We start from the raw sequence: 25,290 nt of genomic DNA, 5'->3' as shown, positions 1-25,290 counted from the left end.
CCTATACTGGGATCTATTGGCACTCCATTGTTAACGGTCGCCCACACTTACTCGAAGTGTGCTTATTGAAAGAATGTATTTGCAGCGTTAAAAATCTGATTTCCTAGTGCTCGTAACGTAGTGGAAACTAATAAATTCAAAACGCATATGAAACTTTAAAGATTTAACTTGTATAGCAATCACATTGGAACTAATTTATTAGTCCAATTGCACCTGTTGATTTGCGGAAGCCAACCCTTGCAATGATATGGTGCTGAATGGACACCTTGAATGGGGCTTTTTGGCAGAATTAAATATTTATTTTTAAAAACCCGATAGGCGAAGCAGCAGCGACGAAAAACGTAGCAACAGTAAATGGGGATCGAGACACACATGCTTGTTTATTGCACGATTGGTGACCTCTCGGCTGCGGCCTCCTGAGCTCGCCGAGTTTAACAGCTGGGGGGCGCTGAGTGGCCGGTGCTTATCGCTCGGCCTGGAGGTGCGGAAGCCGCTCGCTGTCTGCTCTCCTGCGGAGAACGGCTGATGGATGGATTGATGGAAGGAAGGAGGGGGAGCTCTTCACCCTTCTCTCTCCAGACTTTGGATTAGCTGAGTTACGAGCGGCAGGAGCCGGTGCCCGTACTACAAAAAGCCCTTGCTGGGCGAGCTGGCTGGCTCGGAAACAGATTCATTTCTCTATCCCTTTCTCTCTGCCTCTGTTTATGGACAGGCCATGGCCACCTTGCTCTGCAGAGTCCAGTTCCTCGATGACACCGATCCGTTCAACAGCACCAACTTTCCAGAGCCCACCCGCCCCCCGCTCTACACTTTCCGGCAGGACATTTCTCTTATCAATCAGATCGCGGGAGTGCACCGACTGTTGCAGGCTCCGCACAAGGTGAGACATCGTCCCGGTGGGGGGAAAGCTGGCGGCGGCGGCGGCCCTTGTCTGGTGGTCGGGGGTGACTCGGCTGTGCTGGCGGAGTGTGGTATCGATCAGCAGTGTAGCTGATAACTCGGTGGGCTGGATCAGTGCACAACCGGTTGCCCGGCATTGAGAAAACTAATGTGGGGACTTTATCGGAATGTGCATTATGTTTTGTATTTATGAATGCACTGTATACCGTTTACTCTTTGAGCTTCACGCGAGCAATTTCATTGCATTCTCTTGTGCACAATAAACTATTGTAGGGAGGTTGTCCATGGGAGCGGAGCTGATGCGTGTGTGTGGTGTGTGAATTAAATTCTGTGATGGGATGTCAATGATTGTCTTCCCTCCCCCCACTCCCCTAACCACTGGTGCAATTGACTCGGGCTTCAGTCAGCGGCCGGTGGTGCTGATGGCTCCCCGCTGAAGTCGGGGGTGGTGGTTTCAGACTGCGGGGTTGATGCAGAGCTCCGAGCGGGGACCACCGCAGTGCGGATTGAGCTCGACTGACCCGCCGACTCAAAGCGACACTGAGCTCCTCGGAGCTGGTTGGCGACAATGGGCACCAAGGTGCCCGCTGCCCGAGCTGGGCTCCTCTGGGGTCGGTTCATTTCCCATCAGAAAGACTCGTTCCCTTCCCTCTCCAGTTCTTTGGCAATGCCAGCGACAGGTTCCAATTGCCTCTGTATTCCCGAGTACGTAATCTCCCTCCTCTGACCTCGCACCCGGATCACCTCTTGTAACGTTAAGCTAATAAAACCTGCACCTATTCTGGGTGAATGCCGCTCCTGATCTTTCACTCGCAAAGACGGCGGAGGGTAGGGTGGGGTGGGGGGCTGCCCCTTCCCCGGTTCCTGAACCCTTGACACAGGGGACTGTTCAGTTTCTCTTTGCCAGTACTTTTCACTCTGCCTAATGTTTGATCAGAAGGATGTGCATATGCACTGTTAAGTACTCGAGTAACTGTGTCTCAGCGGCTGCTCCAAGCACCACCTGTACAAATCCAGTCTCTCGTGTCGGCACCTGTCCCTGCGACCGGAGCCTCGTTCTCAATCCAGAATTTAAAGCTTATTTTCTGTCGGAAACACGAAAGAGGGCTGGATTTATTAAATTGCACACGGCGTTTACTTTGCCGACCGGCCAAAAACTGCAAGTTAACGCTGGCATTTGTGTGAGCGCAAACGCATTTGTCGCTGCTTTTTGGATCGGCTTATGCATAATCATGTTTGGCACTGATATGTCGCCAAGTAGACAGTGACTCGCCCTGGTCAAGAAAGCTTCAGATTCTTGGTGTGAGGTGGCAGATTTTCAGATACAGGGCTCTTCAGCAGGCTTCCCAGGCAGGAGAGACATTTCAAAGTAAATTTATTATCAAAGTGCATGTGTCACCATATGTCTGAGGTCCATTTTCTTGCGGGTATTCACAGTAGGTACAGGAAACGCAACATAATGAAATTGTGCAGCCAGCAGGATGGACAACCAAACCAATGAGCAGAAGATTCAAACTGCAAATGCAAAAACAAAAAAAAAAGAGAATAAATATCCAGAACAAGTGATGAAGAGTCCTTGAAAGTGAGGCCACAAGTTGTGGGAGCAGTTCTGTGTTGTTGTGACTGAAGTTGCCCCCTCTGGTTCAAGAGCCTGATAGTTGTGGGGTAATAACTATTCCTGAACTTGATGGTGTGGGTCCTGAGGCTGCCGTATCTCCTTCCTGGTGGCAAAGTGAGAAGAGAGCGTGGCCTGGATGGTGGCAGTCCTTGATGATGGGTGCTGCTTTTAGTGTGAGGTCCCTCCATATAAATATGTCCCAGTGATAAAGTGGGAATTAATCAGCTTTGTCTTACTAGCCTGTGAAACCAATGTTTTTTGAATATTGAAATATTCAAATATTAGGAAGTTGGACGAGAATTTTATTAAAAGTGGGGAAGTCAGCTGGTGTGTCACTTAAATGCTTCAGTTTAGCCGATTACTGGTTCATAGTGGGATTACTTTTCAGAGTTTCCAGCCGTTTGGTGGGATTTGGGTGACAGAATGGTTTCTCGCTTTGTGCACAATTAGCATGTGTTAGGAATAGTGGTTTTAAAATAGGCACTTGAGTTTCCACCAGGTGCTGCATGCTCCAAATGAAGAAAATAATGCCTGCTGTCAGTGCTGATTCACGGCTAAAGCAAGTGGAATAAATATTTTTAAAAGGCTTTTGCTTTCTGTCACACTGAATGAATTGTGAAGTTCAGGTTTTCCACTTTGTTTGCTGATGGCAGTTCTGTATTAAACTCTTTTCACCTGATATTGATGAACATTTATAGCAAACTGTTTTCCAGATTCAAAATGGAAATAGATTATATATACTTTACCATGGTAATAAGCATACTCTTAGTCTTGTTGTACAAGGCTAGACAGGTGCCCTTTTAACATTGGATGCAGTCCAATCTGTACACTTGTATGAGGAGCTATCTTTATCCCTGTACGTCATTCAGATTATGAAGGTTCAGCCCTAGGTTAACAGCAACCTGTAATAGTAAGTATCATTAAATTATCATAATGATGTCCTGCTCCCTTCCTTTGTTCCTCTTATTCATTGATCCACCACAAAACAAACCTGAAATAACAGCAGAGAATGTTGGAAATAATTTGCAATTAAGGCAGATGAAACAGCATGTAAGAAGGAAATTGAAACTCTCGCTGAGTGGTGACATAACGTCTTGCTCGGTGTCGGCAAGACTAAGGAGTCAATTATTGACTTCTGGATGAGGAGACCAGACTCCATGAGCCAGTCCTCATTGGGGGATCAGAGATGGAGACGGTCAGCAGCATTAAATTCCTTGGTATTATTTTGGAGGACCTATTCTGGGCCCAACACGCAAGGACAATTACGAAGAAAGTACTGCCTCTCTTAGGAGTTTGCGACAATTCAGCATGACATCTAAAACTGTGACCAACTTCTATAGATGTGTAGTAGAGGCTATCTTGAGTGGCTGCATCTCAAACTGGTATGGAAACATCAATGCCTTGAACAGAAAATCCTACAAAGAGTAGTGAATAAAATCCTCTCCACGATTGAGCACATCTACATGAAATGCTCATATAAAAGCAAGATCCATCATCAGAGATCCCCACCATCCAGGCCATGCACTCTTCTTGCTCCTGCCATCAGGAAAAAGGTACAGGAGCCTCAGGACTCACACCATCAGGTTCAGGAACAGTTACTACCCCTCAACCATAGGGCTCTTGATCAAAAGAGGGTAACTTAATGGCTTCACTTGGCCCATCACTGAAATGTTCTCACACCCAATGGACTCACTTTCAAACACTCTTCATCTCATGTTCTCTATTTGTTGCTTTATTTATTGTGATTTCTTTTCATATTTGCACAGTTTGTTGTCTTCAGCACTCTAAACAACCAACTTGGGCAGACTCATTTTTTTATTGGTTATTATTCTGTAGATTTATTGAGTATGCCCACAAAAAATGAATCTCAGTGTTGTATATAGTGACATGTATGTACTTTGATAAATTTATTTTGAATTTACTTTGATCTCAGGTGAGAAATAGTTAATATTTTGGGTCAATAGTCTATCATCAGAAATGTTGTTATTCCTCCTTGTATCTCCATTATTTTTGACCTATACTACTTTTCCACTACCTTGAAGAATCTTGGAGCATTTTTTAATAATATTATTTAAATGTAATTAACATTCATGAGAGATCTAATTACAAGCTCCTAACCATATGAAAGGTATTACACAATGTGCATTGAAGTTTTGTGACATCATTGTTGCTTGGCTTTGGAAAGAATGAGTGTTGTGACATTTAAGAGTTGGGCCAAGATCCTTGATCTTGCTGTCCAACACCATCTTGGGAGCATCATGACTGCTTAGTGCTAGACATCACAATTGGCGACTGTCTGTACCACCAGGGTCAGACAATAAATGCAGTTTTGGCAGCAAAATTAAAGTATTTTCGGCTGTTTCCTTTTAGTTAAAGCAAATATTGACCTATGTCAACGTTAATATTTTAACCTTCCTCCCAGTAATTTCTGAATGACCACAACTGAAAGCTTTAAAGTCTTTAGTGTCTGCTTTGAAATATTTATATGATAGTTACATGAATCCTGCACCTTTTCCCTTTCTCTGCGCCTAGCACAGCCACTCCTATTCCCAGTCTCAATAGCTCCTACAATTGTTGCTAATATTCCTTACTATTGGTAAAACTGACATTAATGTTGTTGTAATGCACTGATCTTCACCTTTTTGACTGTAGATTTTTAAGTAATTATATTTGTATATTTTTATTTGAGTCAGCTCAAATGATTGTTAGTTTGTTATAAGATGAGAAACGTGTATTGTAGCAAAGCATTTGATGCTAGACTCTTTGGGTCCAAAGGATAAGTTTGATTTTCGATGTTTGGAGTTTGAATGTTCTCCCTGTGACGGTGTGGGTTTCCACCTAGGTGGTCTGATTTCCTTCCATATCTGAAAGATGAGTTTGTGGATTAATTGGCCACTGTAAATTAGCCCTTGGTGCGGTTAAGTTCGTAAAGTATCAAAAGGATATGTGAATGGCTCCAAATTGGAGAGGTATTGGAAAATGAGGAGAGTGGATCTAAGATTGATCTGCTAGGGGCTGGCCTGGCCTGGCCCTAATTAGTCAATATGTTTTGCATAAATAAGCAGGTTCCGTGGAGGTAGGACTAGCCCAAATAGATTTGCCAAAAAACCTTAAAATGAAAGACTTGATATCTTTTTAAGGTTTACAGACCTCTGATTTCCTGAATCTGTAATCTGTCTAGAATATCCAGCCCACATATGCCTTTATGGTCCTAACCCTAGTGAATAAAAGCAAAGAAAACAGGCAGCCTGCATCTTATTTTTTATCCTACAAGAGTCATTGGATAAAAAATTTAGTAAAGTTTCACCTGCCACCTCCCCTTATCCTAACTCTGTTCGAAGGAAATTAGCGTACAACTCCCTTCACTCCTTCTCCCCGACAAAACAAAACAATAAATGCTGCAGAAATGTAGCACAAGGCAACGATCAAGTCAGATGTTTTTCTTCTGTTAAGCATTTGAGTCTCTGTGAGCTCTGGTTTTATTTGAATTGTTTTCAATGTCATTGCTGACTTTTGAATTTGGTTTATAGATGCAATAGAGCCAGATGTAATTGTGAAATAATAATAAAAAGTTTGCAATCTTGTGGTCCAAAATTGGTGGTGGAATAGTTGGAATTTTAGGCTTTGGTATTGCTAATGTGAGTCTCGTGACCTACTAACTAGAAACTGTGATTTTTGCCAAGTGACAGAATATGATGACACAAATTTATCCTGCTCTACCTATAGGCTGAGTTCACTCTCATTGAAAAGCTTTCAATAGTAAAGGCTCTCTGTTAACTCACCTTCAGCTTATCAGTCTGGCTAGCAATGCTTAAACATCTGGTCTAAGTGAGATAATTGATAACTGTAGAGTCTTTATTAGTCAATGGCAAAGATGTGTCTTGTTGAAGAGGGTTAAGGGAATGGGGAAGAGAAGAAGACTTGGGCAAATTAGTTTTTTGGTGACTAAAACTTTACTTCAGAAAGCTGAAGAAAGAAAGGTCATGAAGATTGAAAGACAGAATGACTGTATGCCTTGATTTCTGAAATCTGGATGCCTTTACAGAATGAAGGAGATTTGAGGGAAATTGGTGCTGTCTTTATCTTCAGGATCTAAATGAGGACATTGTTTTAAAGTCAACCTGCATTTTAAATTTGAAACATGGGAAAATTGAGAAATGTGGATAATGAGCAAGAGCATGATAGATTTTGGGTTTTGCATCATATTCAAAAATCTGCGACTCTGTTGGTATCATTCAGTGCATTGATAGAGTGCCTCCTGTGTATTGACATGGGCATCTGTTAAGAATCTGGTTTTCAATTCAACGCTGTGCTGTTTGTTGTATGACATATTTGTAGGTTTTAAGAGCTATTCATTTAATGAAGTATTACTCAAAAATAACTTCATCCAGATCTCTATCTGTTTAGTTTGACTTAGATTTCTGTGTCAAAGTACTACATTGCAGATGTTTCAGTGATTGTAATCAGGCTTTTCAAAAAAAATCTTGCATTTCCATTTTTGACTTTGTTACTGTTGGGTCACATGATTTTCATCATCTCTCCTTTCATTAATGGGAGTTAATAGTGGAGCAGACTGAAGAGGCTTTGCTGTCTGTTCTTGTTGACTTGTGTTGCATGGTTCAGTGCTCAGAGACAGACCGGGTATCAATGCAGGTTGTGCAACATGGAAGGAACCTCATTGAATTAAAATACATCCTAGTCACCATGTCCACACAAGACATGAGAATGGCTGTCTTGTACGGGCATGGTGACAGATAGATTTTGATACACTAATATGTTGGGACAAATGTAGTTAGTACAAACATTTTGAGCTTAACACCATTGTTTGTCCAAGCAATATGTGGAAGCTGCCTATGTTGTCTCTTACTGATGGATTGGAGATGAGTATTGTATTGGTAGTTGAACATGGATGAGGATAATAGATGCAGGATGAAGAGCAGGGATTCTTAGCTTTAGCTGAAATCTATAGGGAACGACAAATGAATTTTGAAGTATTTAATGTCAGTTGTGATGATGCAATTGTATGAAATGTACTTAGCAACATGCCTTCCTTTAAAGACATTTACAAAAACTATGAATTACAGTAGTTCTAGAAGGAGGAAAGCCATCTTGCATTATGGAAGGAATTGGGTTTGGGGAAAGGTGGTGGTATCTTGTAAGTGGATTCCTTCTGTAGTGAGGATGATTATCTTTTCAAACTTTTCCTTTGTTCTGTGAAGCAGCTTAAGATACTTGAGTCAAAGAAGTTGCTTGAAAAGGGAGCAAGAAAGATGGTTGGATAAGAAGATCTGAAAGAGAAAGACTTGAGAGATTACTGGTACATGTTTTTGTACACTTTTGTTGCGTTTTTACAATTTGTTGGTAATTAAAGCATTGCACTTTATATTCTGTCCTTGCACTGCAGAACATGCCTTCAATAGCACAACTGCGATTGATAAGTCAAGATCTGGAATCCAATACCTGCTATGATTGAATTTGATTACATTTTTAATGGGCTTTCCTTTTCAAATGACCCTGCTCCATTTTTTTCTTCATTTATATACTTCCTCCACTAAAGCTTATGTAGTCTTTCTTACCAAGAGCCGTAATGTTGGATGGTAACAGTTTAATGGTTCATTTAGGGGCTGCGGTAGGAGGATATATTTTATTTTAATTCTGTAACAGCCTTGCACCCATTTTAATAAGCTTTAATAAGATGTCACTAAAGGGGCAGTAATTTCTGGAGATTTTTAAAGAGACATTTACCAGTGAGGTTCTCATGCAGCCTGTAGATAATTAGATTGTGACTGATTCCTGGCAATAACTTGCACCAATAATGGGACTTCTGTCGATTCTTGTAATAGTGTTTTTGAATGTCTTCGTGCAATCCTTGTTACTTTTCCAGTCTCTCAGGCCTTGCACATACCCTATGATTTTTCTGACACTTTTTCTCTATTTTCTCCTTGTTTTTTTCTGTCTTGTGTTCAGTCATTGTGTCTGCACTTTGTCCATAGAAGCACTTCTGGTTCAGTCTGGTTCCTTCCTTGAGGACTGCTGAAGATTTGGCTTGACATCGCTCCAATCCATAACTGAAATCCTTGTTGACATGCTTCAGTGTCTTTGTCACTTGGAAGGTCTAAGATTTCCCTGCAGATATTCTGCTGTTCTTCCTGCTGCCATGCCAATCTCTTTCAGAAGCTGTTGCAGCATGGTGAAGTCTGGTAGTAACCTAGTAAAAGTTTGGACAGCAGTTCTGTGGCATTCATGGGATTTCTAGCCTTGTCAATAGATTTATCTTTCTGAAGTGGTAGGTTACTTTCTCTCCATCCTCTAACTTAAATTAATTACTGTGAAGTTCTGGCACTGCAAGTAGCGTAGTCTGCAAAATTGCTAAAAATTGCTGACCTTCTTTAAATAGGTCTGTCTTACATGGGACCCAATCCAACTTTGGTAATGTCATAGGCTGCTGCTTTTTCAGGATGCAAACCCTTTTAATGAGGGTGTTGGGCTTTGTTTGCTATCATTGGAGCCTTGCTTCTTTTGGTTCCTGCATAGATTAACTAGTTTCTCTGCTTTTCGGCCTTTTGTATTAGAAGCTTAATCACTTTATTTTTGACTCTGTGATTTTTTTTTGGCTCAACTCCTTTCTGAATCATCGGTATATAGTACTAGTTTAGGTTTGCAGTAAACTAGTTTGAAGTCTACCTTAAAGCATAGGTGGGCATTTAATTATTTGAACATTTTTTTACTGAAATATGCATGTGTTGAGACAGTATTCAGAAATGCTCACATTAATTGCACAGTAAATGCCGCTTCCATCTGCGCAAAGTCATCAAGGCAGCGAAACGACAATACAGAGACTAGATCCAGACACAACTCTCCACAAACAACACATGCAGCTTATGACGAGGCCTGCGCACCATTGCAGACTTCAAAGCCTAGAGCAACGGTGCTACCAACATCGCTGCCTCTCTCCCATATCTTTTTTATGCTTGTTTTGATATCGCTAACTTGCGAGTCCTCAAGGAGAGCTGCCAAAATGACCTGCACCTTGGTAATCTCTGAGGCTGAAGTACACAGGTGTTTCCAACAAGGCTACAGGATCGGGCAGCATCCCAGGGTGGGTACTCAGGATGTATGCAACTGGCAGGTGTGTTTATGGGCATTTTTAATCTCTCCCTCTCCCGGTGTAGAGTGCCCTCCTGTTTCAAAATGTCCACCATTGTCCCTGTACCTCAAAAGACCAAGGTAACATGTCTGAACGACTGGTGTCCTGTTGCACTCACTTCAGTACTAAGCAAATGCTTTGAGAGGCTGGTCGGGGATTACATGGCAGGTGGTAAGAGTGGTTTCCCTCACCTCTACCCCTTTGACCCTCAACACAAGTGCCCCTCAGGGCTGTGTACCGAGCCCCCTCCTTCACTCTCTGTATACCCATGACTGTGTTGCGACCCACAGCTCCAATCTGCTAATTAAATATGCTGACGATACTACATTGATTGGTCTAGTCTTAAATAAATGCGAGGCAGCCTACAGAGAAGAAATCATCAACCTGTCAGTGGTGTCAAGAAAACAACCTCTCCCTCAATGTTGCAAAAACAAGCAGCTGGTTGTGGACTACAGGAGGAATGGGGACAGGCTAACCCCTATTGACATCAGTCTATCTGGGGATGAAAGGGTGAACAGTTTTAAGTTCCTTGGCATAAACATCACCGAGGATGTCACATGATCTGTACATTCCAGCTGTGTGGAGGAAAAAGGCACAACAGCACCTCTTTCACCCCAGACAGTTGAAGAAGTTTGGTATGAGCCCCAAAATCCTAAGGACTTTATACAGGGGCACAATTGAGAGCATCCTGACTGGCTGCATCATTGTTATTTATGGGAACTGTACTTCTCTCAATTGCAGAATTCCACAGAGAGCGGTGCAGACAACCCAGCTCATCTGTAGATGTGAACTTCCCACTATTCAGGACATTTACAGAGACGGATGTGTAAAAAGAGGCTGAAGGATCATTAGGGACCCAAGTCACCCCAACCACAATCTGTTCCAGCTACTACCATCTGGTAAATGGAACCACAGCATAAAAGCCAGGACCAACAGGCTCCATTGCAGCTTCTTCCACCAGGCCATCAGACTGATTAATTCACACTTGTACAATTGCATCTCTATGTTATATTGACTGAAATGTTGTTCATACTGTTTATTGCAAATGGTTATAAATTGCACACTTAGAGATGTAACGTAAAGATTTTTACTTGTGCATTATGTAAGTAATAAAGTCAATTCGATAATTATATTCTTACAACTTACTTTAATATTTAAGGAACATTTTAATCAAATTGGCCATATTTTATTGGCTGTGATAGTTAAAAGCATGACTTTTGTTCAGCATGAGAAACGACATCTTAAATCTGTCTGGGAGATTTTTGAATCGAGTCATTATCTCGTGATGGTCAATGTGCCTTTACGTACATGATTTCGTAGGTTTTCACAAATAAAATGTCAATTAAACTAAACACAAAAAATGCGGTAGCAACTTAATGTAATAAGTCATCCTATCAAACCATCCTCTTTAAGGGATCTCAAACTTAATGTTGGTGGCTGCGAATTATGTACGTTTCCACCAATTACCTTCAAATTCCACTCCCAGTTGGAGTTGCCAATATTTGGTGTTGCTTTTGCCACGCCAACTGACATTATTGATTTTTATTCCATCTTGTAATCTAAAACACTGCAGCAATAGGCACTTTCAGGAGTTGCAATGGATTCTGATCCCCAAAACATCAGCGGCAGGCAGCGTTTTCTGGCACTTTTTTAGTGTTGAACTTGCTGGAATAATGTGGGCTTGGTATCAGAACTCCAGATCTGTTACTGCTGTTTGTCCACACACCCCTTTTAAGTGACTTTTTTCATTCTGGTCAAAATTTGGTTGAAATTTACTGATCTGTTTAAACCCCACAAATATCCACACCAACATCCTGTAACTCTTCAGGAAAGTTTTAAAATTACTTGAGTTAGGTTTTGTCAGTGGAATTACATAATCACCAGTGGTTCAGACTGACTTTTTTTAAAGTTCCCTGTTTTGAATTTGATTTCTGCAGTCTTTGAAGACCCTGCATCAATGCATCTAATTATATGTATAATGTAGTGTTGAAATCTTGCCTAATTAGCATAATTTCTATATGCTGTCATAACTTTGTATTGAATATGTTCCCTTTTGAAGAATACTCCCTTCCATTCCATACTTCTGTTTTATCATAACTACCAGTTTCTGACATGACTGGTTTGGGTTTGTTCCAAATTCTGTCCCAGCGTTTAATAATTATATGGCTTGTATTTGATGGTCAGCAATGACTGCTCTTCTGTACTTGATTAAGATTTTTTATATGTCAAGTGGAAGTGTCTAATTGTGCAGTTTCATCTGCCACTGGTAGCATCTGATCATTCAAATATCTTTTGGCAGCATTGCTTTTTCATTCCATTCTTGTCATCGGCATATTATTCCATGAGCACACATTTAGTGTGTGGGAAGGCAAGTAACTTGGGAAAAATAGCTGGTTTATCCCAGTAGGTTCTTGTGCATCATTGAGTATGTAAGCAGTACATGATCCAATGTGTCTTTCAGTGAAACTATTATTTGCATTTACTACACATTTTTGGCAAGTTTGATCCCAGTGGATTAATGAACTTTCTTTTTAAATCTTGGATCTTGTCACTCTTTTTCCCATTTGATCCACACCCCTTTATAGCTTCAGGAATTTTTGGAATCAGATAATCTGAGAATATTGCTATTATTGCTAATATAAGCTGTGGTTCAAATTTTCGGTCATTGCACCCCAAGTATATGACCCTTTTCCTTTCAAAATTATTTGTGTTCCAAAATTCTGTATCTCTAAGCCCTGGATCTTTACTGGCCAATTGCTCTTTTTCTGTTACACTTTGTTCTAGTCATTCAGCTGTCCACTTTCCTTTTATAAAGTTTGGTGTACTTTTTCTTTACAATTACAGTGGATTATGGTTAATTTGGACCAGTGTATTTTGTCCCAATTATGTGGTTGTCTCAAATAGCTGAACTTTCATGGAACTATTTAAAAGGTATTTTTTTTAAAAAAAAGACAAACTACCCTTTAACAATAGAGTTACAGTTCGTGTATTTAAATAAAGCTGACAACAAATTAGAACACTAGTGAAGGTGTAAACGACATCAAACTGCCTGGGGGCCCCGGCTCCAGATTTCTTCCTCAGCGTTTACTCCAGAAGCCTTTCTCATGAGTGGATATGGCCGCAAGGCAGCGGCGATTCAAAATCACTTTTCCTTCTCGAAGGCTGACGAGCCCAACCTGCCCGAAATGCAATTAGAGGTGCAGTGGAATGGAAAAGCAAAATAATTTGGAGTCCCAAGTAAATTCATTATCAAAGTACAGATGTCACCATATACTCTCTTGACATTAATTTTTTGCAGGCATTTACAGGAAAAAAAATAATAGAATTTATGAAAAGCTATGCATAGTGACTGACAAACAACCAATGTTCAAAAAAAGATACCATGCAAATAATAAAAATGTAAATAAATAATACTGAGAACATCAGTTATAGTCCTTAAAAGTGAATCTATAGGTTTTGGAGTCAGTTCAGTGTTGAGGTGAGTGAAGTTATCCAGGCTGGGCCAAGAGCCTGATGGTTGTAGGATAATAACTGATACAGTACCTGGTGGTGTGGGACCAAAGGCTCCTGTACTTCATTAAATTGTAACACTGGAAAACAAACTCGAGGGGAAGGAAAAGATGAAAACCCAGTTCCAGTGAACCAATTTGTGATTGCAGTTTTAGCCCTAACCTGTTCTGTTTATGCATTGGCACAAAATCCAAGGGCCATATACAAATCATATAAAATGGAATTAGTCTCTGTGTGTGGTGAATCAAGATTCAGTGAAGATGAAAGAGCTGGTAATGATTGGAGATTTAGTGGTGGATTCATGCAGTAAGTTATAGAACTTGATAGCTCTATACTGAATATGCATGTCTGTCAAAAGTATCCATTTGTGTGACCTCTTGGATTCATGCAAGAGATGTGTGTATGGTTAACAAACTAGCATTCTAGTTTGGAAGTATGAATTCAAGCAACGTGAATGCATTTGTAACATTTGTATTTACCCTGCTAAGGCCTGCCCTTCATTTCAACACGTCTGGGTAAGAGAATTAAAATATTTTTAAATTGTGAAATGCGTTAACAGTAGCAGGATGTTTCTAATAATGGTGGTTAGGAATTGACTCTAGCAGCCTTGGATTTTATATATTAAAAAAAGAAATACTCAGATTTGGAGTTGTGATCAAAAGAAGTCCTGGATTCTAAGCTGTGGAATTTGCTCCCAGTGTGAATCGTTAAACAATGTTTCCTGCCGTTATTTGATTTTTAACAACACCCCCCCAATCCAAATTGAGCCTCAGCCAAGACATTGGGGTCAACAGTACGGTGGCTCGAGCTCAGATGTCGGGTATCTAGAGAAACAGTAGCAGGACTAAAATATGGCAGATACTGGAAACTTGAAATAAAAGCAGAACATTTGGGAAATGGTCTAGTGGACAAAGAAAACTAAATTTATCTGCATTTTTCTGACGATAGATGAATGTAACTTGTGCTAAGTACAAGACGGCCCACAAATGGAACTTGGTCTGACCTCTCCCAGATTAAGTTTTGTAGTTTCAGCAGTTTTAATACAAGATTTTAGCTTTTTTTTCCCTATATTTAGCACATCTAGTCATACAGTGGAGTATGTATTCTACTGGTACTTGTGCTGTCTTTACGACAGTTATTTAGTTTATAATATTTTCGCTTAGTAATTCATTCAATAGTATTTTCTAGTTAGAATTAGAAGTGTTTAAAGTGTATTCATTGCATGTAAAATATATCGGCATGCGATGACGTCACATCCGGTTTCGCCGCGTCTTGTGGGAAAACACCGGTTTGAAATTAGCGCGAGGGTGGGGGGCTTTCCACGAGGCTCACCTGAGCACAAGCAGTTTTGCAGGCATGAGAAATCACAGTGAGAGCAACGCTTTTTCACCATATGTTAATGTGAAGAGTGAACAGTAAATGGTTAATCTTACTGCGATCTGGTTCTTATTAACTGTGGTTTATCCGGACGTTAAATTCGGCGTTTCGTTACACCCGAAGGAGAACGTGACAGTACTATCAGTATCGTTTTGTTAAAAACTGGTTTTTGCTACACCCTTCATGTATCTGTTCATATCTTGTGTATTCTGAATCTAGTGCGGTAATGTGGAGTCAGTGACCAAAATGAGGGAAGAATGAGGTGTTGCATGTTAAATACCGTTAAACTGTTTGCATATCTTTGCTAATGCTCAGTTGCCAGCCCTCTTAAAAATTTATTCCTGTAGGATACTGGCATTTTTGTTTGTCAGCTACCATTTAGTACTGCCTCGAGTCATTTAGATCTCCAGTTCACAAGTAATAAATCCTCAAATGAGACCTTCCAATTTAATAACTAGTCAGTCTTGACTAAGATTAAGCAATGGAAAAAGAAACATGCAAGTGTTGAAGATTCCTAATATCTGTACAAGCCCAGTCTTACATGATTCCAGTTTTAAGAAAGGTGTGGATGTAATGAGTCTGAAAAGTAGGAATATGCCTCCTAGAATTAAGTATGAAAGCAACTGAAGAAAGCAAAGTGTTGCAAAGGAAGCTGTGAATGCAAATTAAGGACTTCTAGTTTCCAAAGGTATTACTTTCAATAGCTGCAATATTTCTTAAATTGGACATGGCTGGCCTAAGCTAGGAGCAGCGCAGATGCAGTGAGTAGAATTGTTCCCTCCCAGCGCAGTTGGTCTGTTCATCCCTGACCTTTTGTTTGCAAGTAGTATGAATATTCTTCCTCTTAATATATGGGTTTCTCCTTGGTGCTCTGGTTTCCTGCATCACCCCAACAACATGAGGGACAGTAGATAAATTGGTCATAGTGAATTGCTACTTGTTGTACATGAGTGATAGGATCTGATAGGAGTTGTGAGTGTGGGGAAAATAAATTGGAATTGGTATAAATGCGGGTTTGTGGTTGATGTGAGCCAAAGGGCTTGTTTGTGTGCTGTATTCCACTATATTGCATATTGGACTCAGCTTTGGCTTTGATACTATACAAGCATACTCTCCAGGAGGGTATTAGAACTGAGAGTGACAGCTGCTTGGTAAAGATTAGACTTCTAAGAGGATAAATTTGAGATTTGATAGAAGTCATTACAGGCTAAATGTGATGTGAAAGTTCCCACTGGTTGGAGGATCCAAAACTGCTGACCAGAAATGCAAGGCAGGGAGTTGACTGGGTTGTTCAAGAGTCTCACAAACATCAAGTTCAAGTTGTATTGTCATTCAACCATACACATGTATACAGCTAGGCGAAGCGACATTCCTTTGCGACCAAGGGTGAAGAACACTGCGTTTCTGTGTTTGTGTGTGTGTGTACATGTACATCACATCCTGCACATAAAATGTTAATGCCATATTAATACAGTAGGTAATAAAAATATTCTGTAAATGTGCAAGTTAACAATGTCATATACATGTGTCACCCCTCCTACAAAGGTAGAGTGTCCCTATGAAACCTTTATTAAGCCGAAATGGTGTAAAGCGCAAAACCATTAATTTATATGGGGAAAAATTTTCATAAAAGCAAAAATCCTCTTTGTAATGTGAAAACAGGTTACTAATATAGGTCTTTTGTAAAAGCGAAGTGGCGTAAACCAGGGGACAGCTGTGCTGTATATGACATAGTTAAATATACAACAGTATGAAGCTGCTGGCTCCATCATAAGCAAGGTGCACTAGGTGGTAGCATGGTGTTCAGAAGTCTCTGGGAGAGGAAGCTGTTAGCCAGCCCAACAGTCTTTGTGCTGTACTGCAGTGCCTTCTATCTGGCTAGGTCAGAGAGATTGTGGGATGGATGAGTGGGGTCCTTGACACTGCTGAGGAATCTTCACATGTAGTGCTTCTGGTATATGTTCAGAATTGGGGGGGGGGGGGGTGGGAGGTGGGAGGGAGACACTGAAGACTCTCATCCGTTCTCTCAATTCATTGCAGGGTCTTGTCAGATGCCTTGAAATTCCCATACCGGGCATTGTTAAGGCTGGTCAGGATATACAGTGGTGCTCTGCTAGAATGGGGAATATATGACAAAATAATACAAATATCTGGGACATATGACATAGGGAAGTTTTGACAGCCACACAAAATTGAAATGTTAAAATTAATGGAAGAGGAGACTGGAAGCTGGTTGGTCAGAAAGGTCTGTTTGCTGTCTATTGGAAGATTGATTTCTGGATTTGCGCTATATGAGAGAAAGCTGAATTGAATTATAGGAATTTATGCAATTTCATAAAACATTTCCTTCCAATTCACAAAATAAATGTCCACACATTTACCACTTGAACCTACTGTATGGTGTCATATATCATTAGGAATCTGTTCACAGACTAAAGAAAGTTGATGTCCTTGCAACACACACAAAATGCTGGAGAAACTCAGCAGGCCAGGCAGCATCTATGGAAAAGAGTACAGTACAGGGCCGAGATCCTGTTAGATCCAGTGCACAGTTTGTTTTTATATTACGAAGTCTCAGAGGATTAGAATTTTGACAGTCTTGATATTTGTTTCAGCAACTTATAAAGTTTCTGTTGAAACTCAGTACTGTCCCTGGTGATGTGCAAGTCAGAATGTTAAAACTTATTTGCGTGTGTTTGATCAACTGGATCAGAACATGCTATGTTTCAACCAAGATTTTGGACAATTCCCTTGCATCTAATGTGTGCATGTGACATTTTTAAAAACATGGGTGCTTTGTAAAGGTACCATGAATGAAGATAGCTTTTTAAAGTAAAAATTGCATGCTTCCAAATGAAGGGAACTTCCAATATTGCATTTCCTAACTGGTCCAAGAATAATTTATTATGATAAGTAGCCTCTTCACTTAGTTCCTTTTTAAGTGTAATATCAACAGATAAATGTCTGGGAATACCACTTATTGCTGTACATCATCTTCCTAGAATTAGTTTTAAATGGTTTTGAACTCTAAATTAAATAAATTCCCGGTGGCAGAGGTAGTGATGGACTAGAGGGGAAAAGAGTTTGTATTTTTAAATTTTGTGACAGTTGCTATTTTGGTCATTTTTTAAAAGTGAAAGTACGAAGTTCTGTACATCAGCAATTTCTCACTTAAGGTTTGCTGTAATATAGACTAATGTTGCACCGAGTAACCTGGTATGGGAGAATGTCACTTGATCTAATCTACTGCAAGAATCTCTCATATATCCTCTCTCTTTTTGAGTCTTGAGCTTGCAGAATGTCCCTTCTTTCCTCACTATTGAATCAGTGGGTGACTGCACCCAGCAGGTTTTTTTCTCTGTCCTCATCTTGCATTGTACCTGATCAGTTATCAGCTGCACATGTCTCAGAATGGGTCTGTGGTCTTTTGATATTATCTTGTTGAGCACTTTGCGCTACGTCTTCTTTCTCCGAATCCAAATATTGAAAATTGTTTAATGAGTTACTACCCTTTGGTCCACGGTGCTGCATCCTTTTTGGATATTCACACTGCCCGTTCTGCAAGCTTATTTTGCTAACTGCCCGGACATTATTCTAGTCTTGAGTTGTTGCTAACAGCTTTATGGTTCCTCGTGCTTGTCACTGACCTAGCCCCATAGCCATTTAAAAATAATATATATTCTTGTTTGTTGGCTTGTACTCGGTTGTGATTATAATTGATAAAAGCTGGCCTTGAAGAATTGTTGTCTCGTGAACAATTGGTAAATGTGTCTTAGCTAAAAGTACACCCTGCAACAATCATTCAGTGCAGCATTATGGCTTGAATGAAGAAAGTTAAATTCTTGCTCTCACTGGGAAAGCAAAAATCAAATCAACACCAGCAGTTCAAGGTGAATTGCTGATTGGGATCAGTCACAGTGATTTCAAATGTACAATAGTCTTTCTTTCTCTCCCCCACCCCCAACCCATGCATTTCTTTTTTGAGTTGCAAGTCCAACATAAGAGTTTAATTGTGAAAAACAAATCCCTAAAGTTTCCTCTTGAGGGGATCTCCAGAATTAATTTTTCAATGTGTAAGAGAAATGTGGAGGTGGGAGGAATTTAATTTGGGGAGGTTCCACATACATATGCTGACCTAAACTCTCTAGAAGGTTGACTTGTCTCTTCTGACTGGGTTGTGCTCAGTATTGGCCAGGCCATGGTTTTAGACGGTCAAGTCTAATCGGAACCAGGGACCTTTTAGTTTTCAAGCCAAAACCAGATTAGAGCCAAAAAAATGGTGAGTCACAATGTAAACTGAGAACTGTGGGATCAGATTTGGTGTGTTCAAGGCAGACGGACATGCACTCTTATGAACTAAAAACAAGAAACCAACTAGAGTTATTGTCTGCTAGATCAACCAGTTCTAATTTCCTTGATTTTTATCATTAGGAGTCCTCTCCAAGAGGGAACTGGCCTTGTTTTAATCTTTACCCCAAATGGAATTGAAATTATCACTGGTTGAGCCAGCTGAAGTTTTTAAAAACTGGACATTCAGTGAGTAACAATGTGCAGATACTGTTATTTTGTATTGCTGTGGGATTACCTAATTTAATTCTGTACACTTCAAAATTAGAATAAGCCATGTTCAGGATACAGTATCATGCATGATTTTTCCATTTTACACTCTGGAGAGAGAATTAAGCTTATTAAATTATTGTCTTGTTTGTATGTTATACTTTTCTCACTGCAGCACAGTAACTATAAAGTATTAAAAATGGGAATAACTACTGCAAAAGGCCATTTGATCAGGACTTGTTGCCATAAGCTTTCCCATTATTCACTTAAACAACTGACATGGCACCTATTAAGGCAAGGCTTGTATCCATTATTGTTCAGTAAATATGCACAACACCTATGCACTTTAACAGCCAAAATATTCCTTCATAATTCTCAATGTTAATTTGCAGTCGATAGTTTGAACAGGAGTTGTGCACAGTTGGAACTTTGATTTTTAATTTTCATTTCATCCCCCCCCCCACCTTGTATTTTATCTTCTGATTTATAATAGCACACGTACTCCCAACAATCTTCCACTCACATTCCCAACAATGATAACATATCATACAGTATTTGCTAATAATAGGACTGTAAATCTCACTGACCTGAAAATACTGATCTCTTCCTTGAGAATAAAACTCTTAGCATAATTTCAGGGCTGTTATGTGAAGGTCCAACTCTCAAGCTACATTCTTTGTTCAAACTGGTTTCCTCCTCCTCCAGCCTCCTGATGCAACTCCTCATTTTGGTCCGTTTCAATCAAGGCAGACAGTTGCTTTTTGCTTCATAGTCTCTGACTGTTTGGGGTTGCACACTGCTGTACTGGGGAAGCAGTTGTACTAGGAAAGAAAATTCCTTTTTAAATCCCCTCCCACCCCTCCCCAAACTAAGCAGAGTGGCCATGAGGATTTGTTTGAATTGCAGGTGATATGACCTCCACCATGGACTAAGCCTGGCTTCGGCAAAAAAAGGGGGCGGTGGGCATGGAGCTGACGACCCTATCCTTTAAAATAAATAAATAAACAAACAGAGCCATAGAAGCTCCAAAGACCTTGTGCCTGGGAGAGGAAGGATGTTAGGATGATGGGCTACACCTAGGGACACCTGGAAAGACTGGCCCTGGACAGAAGGGTTATGGGCTGAAGGAGGTGATTCATAGATTGAACTTGGAGAGATATTCCTGGCAACCTGGATGTAGCCATTGAATGTCTCTCAGTCCATTTGTATAAAGTATACCTTTTGCAGAGACTTGTCATTCTTTGCCCACTATCTCTCCTCCCCACCCCCCCCCCCCAACTGACAGGACAGTACACACACCGCCTCCCTACTCAACTCCCATTCTAACCCTGTATCCCTGGGGCTTCCATTTCATTCTTTTGCCACAGAAAGCAGAAGCTGTTAATGTGTTGCTTATGTTATCGCATAACCTTTTGAGAGGTGTCTGCAGAAACAGTCAGAGCATAAACGCTGACAACTGCAAGAATTCCACACTGAAGCAATCTGTTTTGGACGCTGTCAATCCATTGTTCAATGTTACTAATCAAAGTAGGGTACTACTTATGGGTGCTTGTGACTGTTGCCTTTCTTTGATACATTACCGCAATGATTAATGCTCAGAAGTCCTTTAGTGGCTTATAGGCGTGTGCTTTAGGTTTTCTTGAAACTCTGAAATATGTTGCAGAAGTAAGCATTTGACTTTTAGCAACAGCTGGCTCTTGGGTTAAATATTTCCTTTTATTGGGCAGGAAACAACAGACTTTCTGCTTAAATCTTATTTCAAATGGGGAGATATTTTACGTTGTAAGTTATAAAATCTTTCTCAGGGGTGTTGTCTGACGTTTATGACCTGTTACAAATGAGGACTGGATTCTTGAACAGGTGTACCCCACATGGCGGTGTGCTGGACAATGATGTTGCATTTACCATTCCAGCTTTGATCCAAAAATACATGGCAAATCCCTGTACATGAGACTAGGCTATTGAAATACCGTTCAGTCATTGCAGGTGAACAGCTGTTTGTGGGTATAGGCTTTATCATTGCTGTAGCAAGAATTGGAGAGGAGCAGATTGAAAGCTATATAGGATTAAGGTTTATGCATGTGCATGATGTTCTGGTTGCAGTTTGTGGAAAGTAATTCATTATGCTTTGTTAAATCCTGTACATTTTTAAAGAAACACTAACCAATGCTGGTCATGGCAGCCATTTTTGAGAGCAGGTAAATCTCATCTGCTTTCAGTACAACCTGTGTGGATTTTGCAATTCCTCTGAAAAGTTCAAGGACTACTGGGATTGATATTGAATCCTGTCCTGTCCACTTAAACGTTTTATATCAGAAATAAACTGAAGTATATGCATCCAAACCAAAGGAGCAGGAATTTTGTCCACTCATTTGTTTGGGTCTTTTGTTATGCAACATAAACTTCCAAAAACCTCTAGTTGAAGGAATGGAAAAAGGCTTCTAAAATTTGTTTAACTACTCAATGTAAAGGTTATGGAAAATCAGTACTATGTGGAGATTAAAGTGTACTGTACAAGTTATTTCTGTGTTACCTCTGATATCTGGGCACATCATAGAACAGAAACCAGGGATCTGCTACAGGTGAGCATTAGACAGTCCACAATAAATATCCTAAGCAATTCCTTTCGGTCTGCCTGTATTTAAACCATGTGTTGGAGGAGTATGGCCTGAGGGGGGAAATAGCTGAGGTTAAGTAGTATTTCCATCTTTTGCAGCTAATCTCATAATCCTGCTCAGCGTTCACCTCATGGTGCGAAGGCCATTTGAGTGCTGATGCACTCATTGACCTGAAACGCTAAATGTCTTCTTGCAGGTGCTGCCTGATTTGAGTAATACCATCTTCTGTCTTCACTTTGGATTTTCAGGATCAGCAATTTTTTTTTCTTTTGTTTTTAACTTTGCTTTATAGCTGTGGACTTCAACATATGAAATGGGCAATGCAACCTTTTACCATTACAAAAGCAAAAGATTCTGCAGATGCTAGAATTCTTCAGCAGCGAACACATTGCAGGAGGAATTCAGCAAGTCAGGCAATATCAGTGGAGGGGAATAAACGGTTGATATTTTGTGCTGAGATTCTTCAACATGGCAGCACCGTGTCATATGTAGTAGTTGGTGTAAGGCTGTTATAGGACCAGCAACACAGTACAGTTCTGCTGCTGTCTGTAAGGAGTTTGTACATTCCCGCCATAATCAAAATCAGGTTTATTATCACCAGTATGTGACGTGAAATTAGTTAACTTAGCAGTACAATGCAGTACATAACCTAGCAGAGAGAGGGAAAAAATAATAATAATAAATAAAATAAACATAAATAAACAAGTAAATCAATTACTTATATTGAATGAATAGATTTTTTTAAATATGCAAAACAAAACACTTGTATTTTTTTTAAGAGAGGTAGTGTCCAAAGACCTCGATGTCCATTTAGGAATCGGATGGTGGAGGGGAAGACACCGTTCCTGAATCACTGAGTGTGTGCCTTCAGGCTTTTGTACCTCCTACCTGATGGTAACAGTGAGAAAAGGGCATATCCAGGGTACTGGAGATCATTAATAATGGACACTGCCTTTCTGAGACACTCTGCTCCCTGAAGATGTCCTGGGTACTTTGTAGGCTAGTGCCCAAGATGGAGCCGACTAGATTTACAACCTTTTACCATTACAAAAGCAAAAGCCTCTCCAACAAAGTCACATCATTCAGTGATCTGCACCCTCTCCAGTCACCTCGTTCAGTGATCTGCACCCTGTCTAAACAGTCACATCATTCAGTGACCTACACCCTCTCCAACAAAGTCACATCATTCAGTGACCTGCATTTCCAACACAGTCACATCGTTCAGTGATCTGCATCTCCAACACAGTCACATCGTTCAGTGATCTGCATCTCCAACACAGTCACATCGTTCAGTGATCTGCATCTCCAACACAGTCACATCGTTCAGCCTGTCAGAATGCTCTTCACGGTACGGCTATAGAAGTTTTTGAGTATATTTGTTGACATGCCAAATCTGTTCAAACTCCCAATAAAGTACAGCTGCTGTCTTGCCTTCTTTATAACTACATCGATGTGTTGGGACCAGGTTAGATCCTCTGAGATCCTGACACCCAAGAACTTAGAGCTGCTCACTCTCTCCACATGAGTTTTCTCCAGGTACTCCCGATTTCCTCTCGCATTCTAAAGACCTACTGGTTAGCAGGCTAATTCATCATGTGGTTGTAATTGGGCAGCACAGATTCTTTAGGTTGGAAGGGTCTATTGCTGTGCTGTATCTCTAAACCACAACTGGAAAGGAAGAGGGAAGAAGCCAGAATAAAAAGGGGAGGGTAAGGAGTATAAGCTGGCAGGTGGTAGGTGGATGAGGGGGGAAGGTGAGTGAAAGAGGGGGTATGAAGTAAAAAGCTGGCAGATGATAGGTGGAAGAGGTTAACGGGCTGAAAACAAAGGAATCTGATATGAGAGCACAGTGAACCAGGGAAGAAGGGGAAGTAGGAGGTGCACCAGAAGATGATAGGTGGTTGAGGAGTGGAGAGTGTGTGAGAGGGGAATCAGAGTGGAGGATGGGAGGGGGAAAGAGAGAAGGGTGGAGAAGGAACTTACTGGAATTTTAAAAAAATGGTGTTCATGCCATGGGATTGGGGCTACCAAGACAGAATGGGGCTTTGCCAACCAGAGAAGGGGCTTCATTGTGACAGAGGAAGCCAAGGACTGAATAGTCAAAATGGGAAGTTGAAATGAAATGGGTGGGTACCAAGAAATCTTGCCTTTTGTGGTGGATGGAACAACCATGTTTGACAAAATGGTCCCCTGATCTATGTTGTCACTGCTGTGCAGGAGGCCAGTACAGTAGATGGCCTTGTCAGATTTGCTGGTGAAGTGGCAGGATCCTATTGTAGACGGCAGAAATTATTCAGAATGATGTGTTGGATGTGGAAGCTCATAGGGTGGTAGTAAGGGCGAGGGGAACCCTTGCAGGAGGATGGGCTGAGAGCAGATGTATGGGGAAGATGCAGGTATGGACTGCAGCAATGGTGGTGGAAGGGGAACATGGTACTTTGCAGCCGTCTCCATATCAGTGTATGCACAAGGAGTTTTGGAGCTGTATTAAGTACCCTATATAAAGCAGAAACTACAATTCTAGATATAATTTTGAAATTGCTATATAGATCATGGGTTAAGGTGAAATGCAGTGTAATGGGATACAGTTGCAAATTGAGTCACTTTTTTGATTATATTATGGTTATTGGATTTATTGACTATGCATGCAAGACAAACAAATTTCAGGTTTGTATCTGGTGACAGAAGTGTACTTTGATAATAAACTTACTTTGAACTTTGAGGGGATTCCATCCAGCAAAGCAAACTTTCCTATGTATGCTTGATTCCTTGGGGAAGTAAGCAGCAATAGTACAGCATCACTTTCCTAAGCCTGATCTTTAAATCTTAATAGCTGGAAATGAATTGAGATAATCCAGTATTATATGGAACCAAGTTAACTCTATGAAACATTTATTTATGCATTTTACTGCTTAGCTGTATCTGCCATCAAAATGCATTCTAGTTTATTTGTTAGAGAAAGTTCCAAAAAAAATATCTGACCCAACCCAAAGGCAATGCTGATGTTGCAGTTTTTGTGCCATAGGCATCACTGATTAGTTGACTTCAGTTCTTGTGTCTGTAGTTCAGGAGGAATTCAAGGTAAATAAATTCACGTACTAGGTAATTATTGGGGATAGGACAATTCCATTCAGTTGCTTTTGTCTGGTCTTTTGAGGATGATGTACTTGGTCCTTCTTTGTCTTGGCTTTTGCTTAACAAAACAGATAAATGAAGTTTGAACGAAATTAGATTACAAGCATCAGCAGTTTTTATTTCTTGTGTACACCCTCCCCATTAACCCATTACTCTGCGCCAGGGGCTCCCAATACAAGGTCCACTGACCCCTTGTTCAATGCTGTTGGTGCACGGCACAAAGATTGGAAGCCCCTACTCTTCGCTGCTCCCTGCAATGGCACAGTTCGAATTTTAAAGTTCTGCTGCCCTTTCTCGACTTTGAATCGAGAATTAGTTTCTGTTTCTCATTTGGCTTAAGATGCTGCAGTTAAATTGGTTCTTGATCTCCCCTACTCATGTGATATCTGGTTTCAGCGAGTGTTTTAGCATCTTAACACTGGCATCAT

General features: G+C 40.6%; 1 protein-coding gene across 3 annotated transcripts in view; it reads left to right on the top strand.

Moving 5' to 3' along the window:
- The first annotated feature begins 281 nt into the window (after window positions 1–281).
- fhod3b (formin homology 2 domain containing 3b) overlaps window positions 282–25,290 on the top strand; it is a 519,315-nt gene continuing 494,306 nt past the window's right edge. Inside the window, exon 1 of one of the 3 annotated variants that reach the window (XM_059945317.1) lies at window positions 282–880. In XM_059945317.1, coding sequence (XP_059801300.1) covers window positions 716–880 — 165 coding nt within the window. In that variant the 5' untranslated portion in view covers window positions 282–715. The remainder of the gene's footprint in view (window positions 881–25,290) is intronic. The other 2 variants (XM_059945318.1, XM_059945319.1) reach the window with 2 other exon arrangements.

The sequence above is a fragment of the Hypanus sabinus genome, chromosome 20 (genome assembly GCF_030144855.1).
Source record: "Hypanus sabinus isolate sHypSab1 chromosome 20, sHypSab1.hap1, whole genome shotgun sequence".
NCBI lineage: Eukaryota > Metazoa > Chordata > Chondrichthyes > Myliobatiformes > Dasyatidae > Hypanus > Hypanus sabinus.
This window is presented reverse-complemented; position numbering and strand designations above follow the sequence as displayed.